The sequence below is a fragment of the Nicotiana attenuata genome, unplaced genomic scaffold, assembly GCF_001879085.1.
Source record: "Nicotiana attenuata strain UT unplaced genomic scaffold, NIATTr2, whole genome shotgun sequence".
NCBI lineage: Eukaryota > Viridiplantae > Streptophyta > Magnoliopsida > Solanales > Solanaceae > Nicotiana > Nicotiana attenuata.
This window is the reverse complement of record NW_017672012.1, coordinates 169453-183887: the sequence shown is the minus strand read 5'-3', so window position 1 is coordinate 183887 and position 14435 is coordinate 169453. Positions and strand designations below refer to the sequence as shown.

At 40.1% G+C, this 14435-nt stretch overlaps 1 protein-coding gene across 1 annotated transcript; it reads left to right on the top strand.

The window, feature by feature from the left end:
• The first annotated feature begins 590 nt into the window (after positions 1 to 590).
• On the top strand, positions 591 to 3847 carry LOC109211332. Its single transcript, XM_019374865.1, has 4 exons — positions 591 to 885; positions 1175 to 1234; positions 1427 to 1636; positions 3834 to 3847. The coding sequence occupies exons 1-4, from the start codon at positions 591 to 593 to the stop codon at positions 3845 to 3847; spliced, it is 579 nt and encodes a 192-aa protein (XP_019230410.1).
• Positions 3848 to 14435: the final 10588 nt, after the last annotated feature.

The window sequence follows — 14435 nt, the reverse complement described above, 5'->3', positions numbered from 1 at the left end:
TACAGGCTACTATTAAGGAACTAAGTGTTCCGATTTCAACCCGAACTAACCATCTCCACAAGTCATAAAATAGTAAAAGCACATACGGGAAGTCTTAGTTAGGGGAACGGGGACCTACAAAGTAAAACAATCGGTCAGGTCGTTACAATTAAAGTCACTGATGAAAAAATGAAAAGCCAAAATTCAGCCCTAAAAAATCTAGGAGTTCAATTAAGCCAACTGGCAAATCATGTGTCATAAAAGATTCAGGGTCCCTTACCAAGAAACAAAGAGAAAAGCCCAAAAAAACACCATAAGGCTATGACTTTATAGTCAGGTAAGGAACTTGATGAACCTTATACAGACATATAAGAAAAGAACAATACAGAACAATAGGTAGACGAGGGTAAGAATATTGAATATTGAAAAACAAGTTGAAAGAAACAAAAAATAAGGAAGAAATTTTTTTTGAAAAAATGACCGCCCCACCTGTGACAATTCTTTTTCCACAAAAACTGAAGCGAGATAAGCTTGATGGTCAATTTGTAATATTTTTGGAAATCATAAAATAGATTCATATTTATATTGTTTTCAATGATGCTTTGTTGCAAATGCCTTCATATGCTAAATTTTTAAAAGAAAATTTGTCAAGCAAAAGGATATTGGAAGAAGTTTCTGTGGTAATGCTTACTGAAAAATACAGTGCTATAATTCAAAATAAGCTACCACAAAAACTTGGTGATCCTGGCAGTTTTACCATTCCATGCACTTTGGGAGGAGTATATTTTGGGAAAGCCCTTTGTGATTCTGAGGCTTCAATAAATTTGATGCCATTTTCTATCTTTAGAAAATTCGAACTTGATGAAATGAAGGACATAGGTGTTTCTCTTCAGTTTGGAGATCAAAGTACTAAGAAACCTAAGGGAATAATTGAAAATGTGCTTGTAAAAGTAGATAGTTTGTTTTCCCAATAGATTCTATAGTACTTGAAATGAAAGAATGTCCTGATGAACTGATAATTTTGGGTAGACCATTTCTTGCCACAGGAAGAGCAATCATAGATGTTCATCAAGGAAAACTAATTTTGAGAGTTGACGAAGAAAAGTCATTTTTGATATGTAAAAGATACTAAGATGTTCAGGAGATGAGGCATCATCTTTATATTTTTCTATTGACATGATTAGTGATCTTGCAGATGAATACAAAGATGATCAATTAGTTTCTGACTCAATGGAAAGATGTGTGACAAAACCAGGTACTAAACAAGATCATGATCCCACAATTAGGAAAGAAGCTGAAAGACTGGAAAACGATTCTAAGGATAAAGATATGCAAATATAAGAAGTTCAACCGAAAATTGAACTCAAAGTTCTCCCTTCTCATTTAAAATATGTTTATCTTGATCAAGAATTATTTCCAGTAATTATTTCATCTTCTTTGACTGCAGAACAAGAAGAAAGACTTATTCTAGTCTTACAAGCACATAAAAGAGCTTTAGGGTGGACTGTAGAAGATATTAAAGGGATTAATCTAGTAATTGGTACGCATAGAATCCTCATGGAGGATAGCTACAAGCCAATAATCCAACCCCAAATGAGATTGAATCCTGCAATGCAGGGAGTGGTAAAAAAGGAGATTGTCAAGCTTTTAGTGGCAGGTATTATTGTAACGACCCAGCCGGTCGTTTCGAGAGTTATAGCCATATTCTCCCATTTCCTGCTTCTTTTGTGTTCTTTTGGAGTGAAGTGAGACACTTAGTCCTTAGGAGAAGGTTTAAGTTGGAAAAAGTTGACCGGATGTTGACTTATGTGTAAACAATATCGTATTTGAATTTTGATGATTCCGTTAGCTCTGTTAGGTGATTTTGAACTTAGGAGCGCGCGTCCGGAATGTGATTTGGAGGTTCATAGTAGAATTAGGCTTGAATTGGCGAAAGTTAAAAATTTGGCGATTTCGGTCAGTAGTGGAAAATTTAATATCGGGGTCGGAATGGATTTTTGGAAGTTGGAATAGGTTTGTGGTGTCATTTGTGACATGTTTGTAAAATTTGAGGTCATTTGGACGTGGTTTGGTAGGTTTCGGCGTCGTTTGCGGAATTTGGAAGTTTAGAAGTTCTTAGGCTTGAATCCGAGGGTAATTTGGTGTTTTGATGTTTTTATGTGTGATTCGAAGGCTCGACTAAGTTTGTATGGGGTTATATGACTTGTTGGTATGTTCGGTTGAGGTCCCGAGGGCCTCGGGTTGATTTCGAGTGATTAACGGAACAAGTTTGGAAATTGGAGGAGTTGCTGAAGTTGGAACTTAACTATCATAATCGCACCTGCGGATGTCTCATCGCAGGTGCGAGCCCGCAGAAGCGAGCGGAGGATCGCAGATGCGAGATTGGAGGAGCTGGGCAGAAGGCGCAGGTGCGATGAAGTTTCCGCTATTGATACCCAATTTTTCCCTCATATTTGAAAAAGAAAATGTATGTATACCTTCAAAATAGCATATTTGCATCATCATTTAGTTTTCAAACCTATACAAGCATTTTTCATAATTTTTCATAATCTTTAAAAACCCTAAATTAATTTCTTTCCGCATTTTATTATATAAATATCCAATAATTATCCTTCAAATTATTTTTTTATGATGATTAATCATCCATACTTATTATTTACACCAACATGTATGCTTTTAAATATTTTACTTCATGTTTCATAATTACATTTGTATTTTTAGGCTAGTTGCACATTTTTGCAATAATAGCCTATATTCATATATAATTACATTATTTGTGCCAAAATAACTTTTTATATTTTTTATAATGTTAAGTTATTATTTTCAATCATTTTAATGCACAAATAATATTTTTGTTATTTATTAATTACTTTTACAAATTATTTTTGATTAATATTGGGTATTTAAATAACAGCCCCACTTTTAAACTAATTTCGGACCAAGTAAATGGCCCAAAACCCTCACAATCCTAGCCCAAATACCCCAGCCCAAATCAAAATAACCCAACCCTCTAGACCCGGCCGGTGCCCTATCTCCATGACCCGCCCGTTCCAACTTTTAATCTTGGTCGTTGATCTCTCAAGATCAACGACCCTTATTAATTCCTCCCTTTGAATTATATCATCACCCCCAAACCCTAATCATTCCCCTCTAATCCGCCGCCCTCACACACTCTCAACCCCCCTTCTTCTTCAACTAAACCCCGATCGCCGCCCCCTTAAAACCTTCTCCAAATCCACCAACCATGGGATTCGACTACCATTTCTTGCCATATCTGACCCCTTTTGGTACTGGTTGTTCTATTATGGTATTACTTAGGTGCTTGCCTAAACATGACAAGCAAATCTCTTCTGAAATCGAACCAAAATGGTTCAAATATCTGATTTTGAACGCTATTCTGTCTATATACGTTCTACGCTACTGTGTGAGTTCAATTTTTTATTTCGATTCAGCCAATTTTCACTTTCCCTAAAAGCTAGGGTTTACAGGTCTTTCTCTTAAATTGATTTTTAGATCATTTTGCATGTTTATTTACCTTGTTTTTTGCTTGAATTACTCATTTTCCTTGATTATTGCTCGATTTTTACTACTATATAAACCCCTCCCTCAATCCCTTTTAGGCAGACTTGGAATCGCTAAAATTTTCCACTGAAAAAACTAAGGCTTTTCACTCCGTGTTCGTTTATTCTCTTGTTCTATTTTGGCTCTTGGCCAGCTGAAAGCCAAGGCCACCAGATTTCTTATTTTCCGATCTTCCTTGGGTGTGAGCACTGCCCTAGGTTATTTGAAGCCTTTGGGAACATAACGCATCTGTGATTCTGGGTCATATTGCTGTTCTTTTCTTGTTTGTCTAGCTGTTGAGCAATAACTGGTTAGTTCTCAACCTTCGCAATGTTCATCCTCTTATGTTCTAATTAGCATATCCATGTTTCTGAAATTGCGTGACTTGATGTAATTTCTCGACTCTCTTAATGTGTGATTCTATTATGATATAAACCTCTCTAGCATTGACTCACGCCTAAACCATTAGTCCTAAAAATGTATTTGAATTTAACTTAGGCAATTTGGACAGTTTGAAGCATGTTTAGCTTAATGTATTGGTAATTTGAGTGTTTGCATTGGCTATATGGCCTCATCCTGTTTCCTGCCTTATTCTGAATTTCTATAGTGATTAATTTATATCATTAGTATGCCCTAATATGTTAAAACCTTCACTCTAGCTGTAATTTTCTCCTATGGCTATGTTTGTCACTTAGTATGTCCTTACCCTACCAATTCTGCACCCCTAACAGCTAATTATATTAGACTAGTTTTTCTTGACTTGTTTCCCCTATAGTATGTGATTCTATTTGCCTTGCTGATACAAGTTGTACTGTTTAATCTCTGTGTTTAGCATAATTTGATCCTTTAGGTTTGAACTTGGTGATTTAGTGATAACTGTTTGTCTTACTGGCCTAATACTTCTTTGCCTATTAACTTTGTAATCCCAGAAGTTTAAGACTCCTTGCTTCTTACAAAGGTACCCTGCCCCAATGTGTTAAGTGAAAACTTGCAGCATTAACTTGTTTCTTGAGTTTATGCACCCGCTGTGTTGATTATGAGATCACTTTGTAATGTCTATTTCTAAAAAATGCAAATGCGCTCTTCCAAACCCTGTTAATCTACTACTATTTTCATTGGTTGCTTCCCTAACTCTGAGCCTATAATTCTTGGCCGGCTGAAAGCCAAGGCCCCCTAAGAACTTCTCTATTAACCTCCCTAGTGTGAACACTGCTCGGAGTCCACTTTGAGACCCTTGTGAACTCTGACACACTAGGGTCTAAGGCTCTTTGGCCATTTTTTCTGATTACTCAATCCTGCCCCTCTTTCTACCTACCGAATGTGCAAATTGATTGTTTTTCCTGGATCCTATGATCAAACTATGGCTATTGGGTTTGGCCAAGTTCTCTTATGGTTCTTGGGCTATGTTGAAATCTGGGTGGAGACAAAGGTCTGGCTGAGCGGAGTACATTTTGAGCCTGTCTTAGGCCTACTATAGTTATTCTATTCTAATATTTGCATGAAAGGGTAGAAATCCTGCCTATAGGATCTGAGTGTTTAATTTTGCTGAACATGCTCTATTTCTATGTGTTTGATAGATGACATGCCTATAGGACATAAATATTTCACATGTTCCATTCCCACACGTTATTATCTGCTTATTATGTTGCAACATGGTGATTATTTGTTCAAATTACTTTATGTTAGATATCATGCCTATAGGATCACATTGAGTAATAAATACCTGCTCTTCATAGTATTCGTGTAGATATCATGCCTATAGAAATATAATTGAGTTGGCTACTATTATTCTCATCATATTGCTCGCCTAGAAAGCATGCCTATAAGGATAAAAGGATAAAGAATCAGTCTCAATGGCCAATTCCTAGAAATCTTGCCTATAAGATCTTGTTGCTCGCCTAGAAAGTATGCTGATAAAGTCAATGCTGGCAATTTTGAGCTATCAACTATTTCACTGTCTTATTGCGCAAACGATTTAGAAAGCATGCCTATAGGATTTGTAATACCTACGATCTGCGAATTTGTTGTCCTAAGAAAGCAACACCGCCTGTATGCTTAAAATTCAGAATCACATTGAAGCCATGGCTATAGGATTTAAGGACTCCACTTCATCTTAATTCTAAAATTTGTCTACTGCCTCACCTGTTTGCGTGTATTTGTTGCTTACATGTGGAGGCCAACTTGAGCCATATATTGTCTTTATGTGCAGTCCTACATGTTTTGAATGTCGCTTAGATTTATCATTTTTAGCAACCTGAGTAAAGTCTAGAACTATCCAAATAGTAGGTACAAAGCCTCCTTGACCATAAGCATGGGATGGGTAGTGCACGCATAAGGCACGATTTAGAATCAACTAGTGCGCTTTAGGTAAAAAACTTAAAGATAGTAATCGGGTAGCAGGAGATGATAGTCTGTGCCCACTGCATAATACGAGTAACACCCCATCTCGAGGGAGTTACGAAGTATTATTTATGTTGCACGGGGTGATCCTTTAGGCTAAAAAACTTAGGACCCCCCCCCCCCCATTTTATCTCTGAATCAAGTGTCTGTTTTTATTCAAAGTCTTTTAATAATAAACCGCCTAAACTTCTTGTTTTCTCTCTGTTTATTTGACTAATTCATATAATTCAAGTTCGGACGGGACCCACTGTTGTGGACCTCAAAGAGTGCATAATACCTTCTCTTCAAGGTAATTTGAGCCCTTACCTGATCTTTGGTGATGCAAACTAGTTAAATCCGAGTCATATGCAAATAGATGCCCTAATGCACCTTAAACCCGTTAGGTGGCGACTCTCATCTTTTAACACCTCCTTTATAAGAGTTGTCACATGTAGAAACCCGATTTTGCGAGAAAAAGGGCGCGATAGCATGGCGACTCTGCTGGGGATATTTTTAGGCTCTTACCATAACAAATTTGATTTGTATGAATTAGTCTTCTCTGACAAACGTGTCTTTTATTGTTTTTGTTGTTACATGAATATCCTGCTCCCCTTTCCCTTTTATTGCTTCATGCACACCCTTTCCCCCGTTCTCCCTTTTATTTGAATTCGTATTAATATGCAAATCTCTGCTCAACTTGGTTATAACATGCGTTTTCCTTTATTTCTAGTCATGTTTGCCTGCTCTAAGTTTTTTTTTAAGAATTGCTACATCATGTCTCTCCCCACCCTTACTCCCTCGCTTATTTTATTACAGCTTCCACATTGCGCGAACTAACTTCTTCTTGTTTTCCTTTCTTTTTATGTCTTTACGTTTCATTTACTGCTTTCATCATGCTAAATATTTGACAACGTGTTGTTTTATCTTTGCATAAAGCATGCTCCACATCATATTCCACTCGTGCCTAATTAATACCATAGCGGCACTTGATGAGTGTCCGCGCTCTTCCTAAATCACCCTTTAAATTTGGAAAGGCTTATTTGCGGTAAAACTAGTCGATCAGCGGTGCAGTCGATGGTTCCGTGCCTTTCTCTCTCAAGTTGTCCGCTTGAGGGTACCGGTCTAGACTCTTCTAGAAACCCCCACTTTAATATTAATTATGCATGCATCATGTCCAAACGTAGTAAAGGTTAGAAAGTTGTCCGCATGATAACCCGCTAAGGCAAGCCTTGTCCAAAGTCCACCGAGATTTCCGTAATCCCAATGGACACAATCACGATCTGTGCATTATTTGGAGAAAACATGCCAATATGTTGATCATTAATGTGTAAATAGCCAAAATTTGGAGGGCAAAAGGGCTCACTTTATTGTTTTGCAGAAATGAGGCATGAAGTCCCCAGGTTCGGCATGATTCAAAATATCCTACCTTTGCTGCTAGATTGGTGGAAAAATCTCTCACGAAGTGACAAAAATCATGTGAAAAGAGTCCTCAGGAATTTACCTTCTTTATTAGACATTCAGCCAAACAATACGTTAATTGAGGCCGCCACCATGTTCTAGGATGAGAAGAGAGCCATCTTCCGTTTTGGTGACATAGAAATGACTCCCCTTTTAAAAGAAACAGGAGGCTTCGCTGGACTCCCATGGGATAGCCCTAGTTTGTTGGTACCGAAAAACCACACTTCTCGAGGTTTCCTGAAAATGATGGGTCTCAAGAAAAATGATGGGTTAGTCTATCTGAAGAAATCTTACATACCATTCGATTTCGTTTATGAGCGTTATGGGCACAACAAGTCATATCGCCTTTACCATGATGAGCTTGCCATCACTTTTCTGGGTTGGACACACCATCGGGTTTCTGTATTCATTGTCTGTTTGCTGGGGATGCTGATATTTCCAATGAATGGAGAAAGGATCCACACCCGCCTAGCTATGGTCGCTAGGACTTTAATGGAGGGAATTGAGGGGAAAACTTACACTATTGTCTCTATGATTTTGGCTGAGATGTACCGGGCCTTAGACCATTGCAAAAAGGGGTATGGGCACTTCGAGGGTTGGAATCTGTTGCTGCAAATATGTTTTTTAGAACACTTTTAGAGAGGCGAATACCGTCAAGAACTTCCGAGACGACCATGGAATGACCACATAGCCTATCACTATCCGAAGAAAATGACTTTTATCCCAAACAGATTTGCGCAACCGAAAAATGCTGTGAGCTGGGTACATTTGTTCAGTAATCTGACTGATGAAAAAGTGCACTGGATGTCGAATGGTTCCCGACAGCGAGTTCATCATCAGGTCGAGAGAGGCTTCTCATCTAGTTCTAATCGAATTGAGGGGGATCTATCCTTATACTCCTATAAGGGTTATGAGGCAAGCTGGGAGGAAGCAGGTTATACCTCGAGTTTCCAACATGATTCAGTACAAAGCAGACTTCAAAGGGAATACCATTCCATTCAAGTTCGAGGCACATCATATGTGGCATCAGAAGATCATTGTGGAGAAAGATACCATCGAGCCAGATCGGTATCATGCCGGCCATGTGTACTTCTATCCATCATGGTTGGTAGATCATATAGCGGGGGACGTGAAGCCAGGGATTAATTTGAGGAATAGGGTCATAGACGATGCTGCTGAAGCACAAGTCAAATGCAGGATGTTGCGCAAAAGGGTTTTTGAGTTTGAAGCCAAGCATTTGGAGCAGCATAAAGTGGACATGGAAGCAATCAACGAGTGGAAAGGAATCGCTACAAAATCAACAGAGAGGTTGGAATATTTGGAGCAGGGGTTGATGGAGCTTGAGGGAAAGATGAGGAAAAGTATCTCCGACTGTTAGAATGCAGAGGGTAACGAAGGAGGGCATCTAGCAAGGGCGTATCTGCTGCTGGACATGCGCGACCTCGGGAATCTGATCGATGGAGCAAAGAAGGCCAAGCATGGAGAAGGTCTCTCTGGGACTAAATAGATTAGGAATGATGTTTTACTTGCTTTCTAGACTCGTTTTAGACTTTGGTTGTAATAAGTCAAATGCCATTAGTGACTTTCTATGATTATTATCGTTTTAGTAGAGATTTGGTCCATTTACCATATTAATGAAATGATGCAGTTATTGGCATCGATTTTCTCCAAATCTATATGTCGCTTAGGCCTACCTCCAGGCACAATGAGGTCCCAAAATTAGGACGCGAATTTATAATTCCGCAACATGTGTTTAAATACCGCAAATATCCCTTTAATACTCCTTACTGACTTGTTTACCTTTTTGTTTTCTTCTTTTCTTTGTTTATTCCCATCCCCTAAGGTTGGTTCGTGCATACTGGCATCTTCAGAATATCATACCATATCTAGAGGTCCTCCACCTCCTCCTCGTCCAAGTGATCCTAAAAGCAAAGGAAAAGCTAAAATGGACGATATGAGTGGCATTAGGAAAGACAATGCTACGCATGCAGAGAATGTCGAGACTTCGGATGGTCGGAGTACTCCGGCACAGAATGACTTGGTCTTCGGTTAGAATAGAAGATATTGGAGTTACGAGGGGAACTTGAGTATGTCCGGAACTTGGAAACTTGAACGTTCCCGACATCAATCAACAAAACGCCCAAAACCCAGCACCTCCTCAGAACACACAAAATCAACACCCACAAAATCCTCCCGCGCCTTATCAATATGCCACGCCTCCTCAAAATCCTAATCCTCCGCCAGTACAGACCCGTCCACAACATCACTATCGTCCAACCCAGTATCCACAAACCACCAGCTACCACACTCCTCAAAATGCACCACAACCTACCCCTAATCCCCAAAACTCAACCAACGACCACCACTATGCCTAGATTCCTAGAGTCCATCAAAGCAATCCCATATACGTGGAAACCTTACCCTACACTCCACAACAAACCATATACATACCTGAATTCGGCGAGAAGGACCTGCTTATCAAAAACATGGCGGAGGAACTCAAGAAACTTACTGGACGAGTCCAAAACATCAAAGATCGAGGGTTTAAATCATGAGGATTTGTGTATTCTGCCGGACGTAGAACTGCCAGAGGGTTACAAACCTCCTAAGTTCGAAATGTTTGACGGAACAAGTGATCTAAAGGTGCATTTGAGAACGTATTGTGACAAACTCGTAGGGGTTGGCAAGGATGAAAGAATCCGCATGAAGCTATTCATAAGGAGCCTGACTGGAGACGCCCTGTCTTGGTACATCAGTCAAAACCCCAAAGAAATGGGTTAATTGGGTGAGCATGGCGTAAGACTTTATGGACCGATTCAGGTTTAACACGGAAAATACACTAGATGTATTCTACATTCAGAATCTTAAGATGAAGTCGACAAAAACTTTTCGTGAGTATGCTACTCGATGGAGGTCTGAAGCTGCAAAAGTAAGGCCAGCCCTGGACCAAGAACAGATGAATAAGTTCTTTGTCCGAGCTAAGGATCCTCAATACTACGAGATACTGATGGTTATTGAAAATCATAAATTTTTTGACATCATCAAATTGAGAGAAAGAACAGAAGAAGGGATTAAGAGCTGAATGGTGACAAATTTTGAGGCACTCCAGGCTACAAACAAAGCCTTACAGTCGGGCGGTATTTCTAAAAAGAAGGAAGTAGGGGCAGTGATGGTGGCCCAAGGTCCAAAGTCTCCTCTCACGTACCAAGCACCCCCACCCACATATCAGCCTTCACCTCCAAGATAGCAACAACCTGCCGCCACTTACCACACTTATAACACCCAGCCAGCATACTACCACTCACTACCAGCCCATCAAAACTACCAAAAACCTAGACCAAATTTCGACAGCAGACCGCCTAGACAATACAACCCAATTGCTGAACCCATCGACCAATTGTATGAGATATTGAAGGATGCCGGGTATGTCACTCCCATTCCCGTCGTTGCCATAGAAACTCCTCTCAGTGGGTCAATCCAAACAAGACATGTGCCTACCACTCGGGCATGAAGGGTCATACTATTGATGAATGTCGCACTTTGAAGGATAAGATCCAGACGTTGATTGACACCAAGGTTATACAAGCAAAAGAGGCTGCACCTAACATCCGCAACAATCCTCTCCCAGATCACAGGGGTGATGGGGTAAATGTGATAGAAACCGACGAAGAATGGGATCCGGAAGGGTCATCTGGGCTCATTCATGAAGGGAATGGTCTAAAATACCTCCAGTCACTCTCACACCTATCATGGTACAGATTCAGTCACCGATTGAGGTTGAGGTAGCCGCCCCGACTCCGTTCGAGGTTGAAGTAACAACGCCCTCAGCCGTGCCAACTCCGTTTGAAGTAGAAGTGACCATACCCTTCACCGTGACGGTAGCACCTACACCGTCCTATAAGTCCAATGCTATACCATGGGAATATGCTGCAGAGGTGAGAAGGAAAGGAAGGGGAAAATAGAGGAAACAGGTGTAGCACAAGGCATGGCCAGAACTATAGGGTTTACACGCCCGAGCATTTGGGAGGAACAAGTAAAGAAGCCGCTTTCGAGCTGCCTATCATTGAAACTGGCCCGGATGATCTTTGGAGAAAGGTGCAAGCAAGAGAATATTCTGTGGTTGATCACCTGAACAAAACCCCTGCTCAGATATCCATTTTATCGCTACTACAGGATTCTGAGGTGCATAGGAATGCGTCGATGAAAGTGTTGAACGAAGCTTATGTACCCAATAACATTACCGGTGGAGAGATGACCAATATGGTAGGGCAAGTATTGGAAAGCCAAAAGATCACTTTCCATGAAGATGAATTGCCGCCGGAAGGGTTGAGTCACAATAGGGCACTACATATCACAATGCAATGCGAAGACAAATTCATTGCCAGGGTCTTGATAGATGGGGGTTCAAGCCTCAACATATGTCTGTTGACCACGTTGAAGAGGTTGGGTAAAGGTTTATATGAGATACGAGCAGGGACTATAACGTGAAAGCATTCGATGAGTCTCAAAGGGCCACGATTGGAGAGACTAACCTCTATTTGCAGATGGGCCCGACTTGGTTTGATGTTGAATTTCAAGTATTGGACATATCTGCCACATACAATCTGCTGTTGGGACGACCTTGGATACATGCTGCTGGGGTCGTAGCCTCCACTCTACACCAGGCCGTAAATTTTGAATGTAATCATCAGGAAGTAATCATCCACGAGGATGGAAGCAATCCCATTTACACCAATCAAACTATTCCGGTTGTTGAGAACATAAGAAAGTTGGGTGGAGAAACACATCATCGCATCGAGCGTAGTCAATGCAATTGAGAAAGATAAATTGTGGAGCATCAAGATAGAAAGCATATTGGCATGGACAGGGTATGAACCTGGCAAGGGTCTCGGTAAGAATCTCCAGGGTATCACTAAACCAATACAGCTAAAGCGTCGGTACAACCTTTGGACTTGGATATCAGTAAATCTGGCAGGAGTATAATGATTGGTCACCGCCATGGCGTGGTCTTTATTACCCTCTAGAGCAGCCGGTACCACATTTGAGCCAATCTTTCCATCAGGCTGACGTGATATGGGGTTATGAAAAAGATGAAGCTTTAGGTTGCCTAAGGAACATATTTCTAGATGATGAAGACATGGATTACAATGCAATAGTTGAGGAGGAGGAGGAGGAAGACCTTACTATTCAGATCGTGGGAAAAGGAGTTGTTCTCAAGAATTGGACTGCTACACCGTCCCGGGCCCGTTGATTTCCTGGGTAGCCTGGCAATTAGCACAATTTATTTTTTAAGCAATTTGAGCATTTAAGACATTTTCAGTATTTTGTTTTGAACGTATTTTTTTTTGAAATAATTGCTCGAGTCATCGAGCCGTACTTAATTGATGCTTTCAAAATTTATTTAATGCATTTCTATTTTTATTCATTATTATCCTTTTTGTTTTCTCTACAGCGTTATTATTAATTATCCTGATGAACCTACGACTGTGACATGCAATGAGACAACGCAACATAGGGATAGTGATTCAAAGGATTTGGAAGACGATATAATACCTGAAGAAATTGTCAGAGAAGTGGAAAATTTTGAGAACAAGCCTAAGTCCAATTTGGACGAAACCGAGATAGTCAATTTGGGAGATTCCGAAACAGTCAAAGAAACTCGCATAAACATTCACCTGTCACCATCAGAGAAAGAAGAGTACACCCATTTCCTGAAATAGTATAAAGATATTTTCGCATGGTCTTATGATGATATGACTGGTTTGAGCACGTCTATAGTGGCTCATAAACTACCTACCAATCTGATGTGTCCGCCTGTAAAGCAGAAACTCGGAAAGTTCAAGCCAGATATTAGTCTGAAAATAAAAGAGGAAGTCACCAAGCAGATCAAAGCTAAGGTTCTCAGAGTGGTTGAATATCCTACCTGGTTGGCAACATCGTGCCAGTTTCGAAGAAGGATGGGAAGGTCAGAGTATGTATCGACTATCGGGATTTAAACAGAGCAAGTCCCAAAGATGATTTTCCGCTGCCCAATATACACATACTGATCGACAACTGTGCCAAGCATGAACTCCAATCCTTTGACTCACGCCTAAAACGTTAGTCCTAAAAAAGTATTTGTATTTAACTTAGGCAATTTGGACAGTTTGAAGCATGTTTAGCTTAATGTATTGGTAATTTGAGTGTTTGCGTTGGCTATATGGCCTCATCCTGTTTCCTGCCTTATTCTGAATTTCTATAGTGATTAATTTATATCATTAGTATGCCCTAATCTGTTAAAACCTTCACTCTAGCTGTAATTTTCTCCTATGACTATGTTTGCCACTTAGTATATCCTTACCCTACCAATTCTGCACCCTTAACAGCTAATTATCTTAGACCGGTCTTTTTTGACTTGTTTCCCCTATAATATGTGATTCTATTTGCCTTGCTGATACAAGTTGTACTGTTTAATCTCTGTGTTTAGCATAATTTTGATCCTTTAGGCTTGAACTTGGTGATTTAGTGATAACGGTTTGTCTTACTGGCCTAATGCTCCTTTGCCTATTAATTTTGTAATCCCAGAAGTTTAAGTCTCCTCGCTTCTTACAAAGGTACCCTGCCCCAATGTGTTAAGTGAAAGCTTGCAGCATTAACTTGTTTCTTGAGTTCATGCACCCTCTGTGTTGATTATGAGATCACTTTGTAATGTCTGTTTCTAAAAAATGCAAATGCACTCTTCCAAACCCTGTTACTCTACTATATTTTTCATTGGTTGCTTCCCTAGTTCTGAGCCTATAATTCTTGGCCGGCTGAAAGCCAAGGCCCCCTAAAAACTTCTCTATTAGCCTCCCTAGTGTGAGCACTGCTCGGGGCCACTTTGAGAACCTTGTAAACTCTGACACACTAGGGTCTGAGGCTCTTTGGACATTTTTCCTGATTACTCAATCATGCCCCTCTTTCTACCTACTGAATGTGCAAATTGATTGTTTTCCTGGATTCTATGATCAAACTATGGCTATTGGGTTTGGTCCAAGTTCTCTTATGTGTAAGGCCCCGTGTAAATTTCCACTCAAAAT

Bases quoted from the DNA above. Each gene is read 5' to 3' on its own strand.
- LOC109211332 (XM_019374865.1), top strand. From the start codon at position 591: ATGCCTTCATATGCTAAATTTTTAAAAGAAAATTTGTCAAGCAAAAGG. The intron at 886-1,174 runs GTACTAAGAAAC...GTGATCTTGCAG, and splicing joins TCTTCAGTTTGGAGATCAAA to ATGAATACAAAGATGATCAA. The intron at 1,235-1,426 runs GTACTAAACAAG...CTTTGACTGCAG, and splicing joins AAGATGTGTGACAAAACCAG to AACAAGAAGAAAGACTTATT.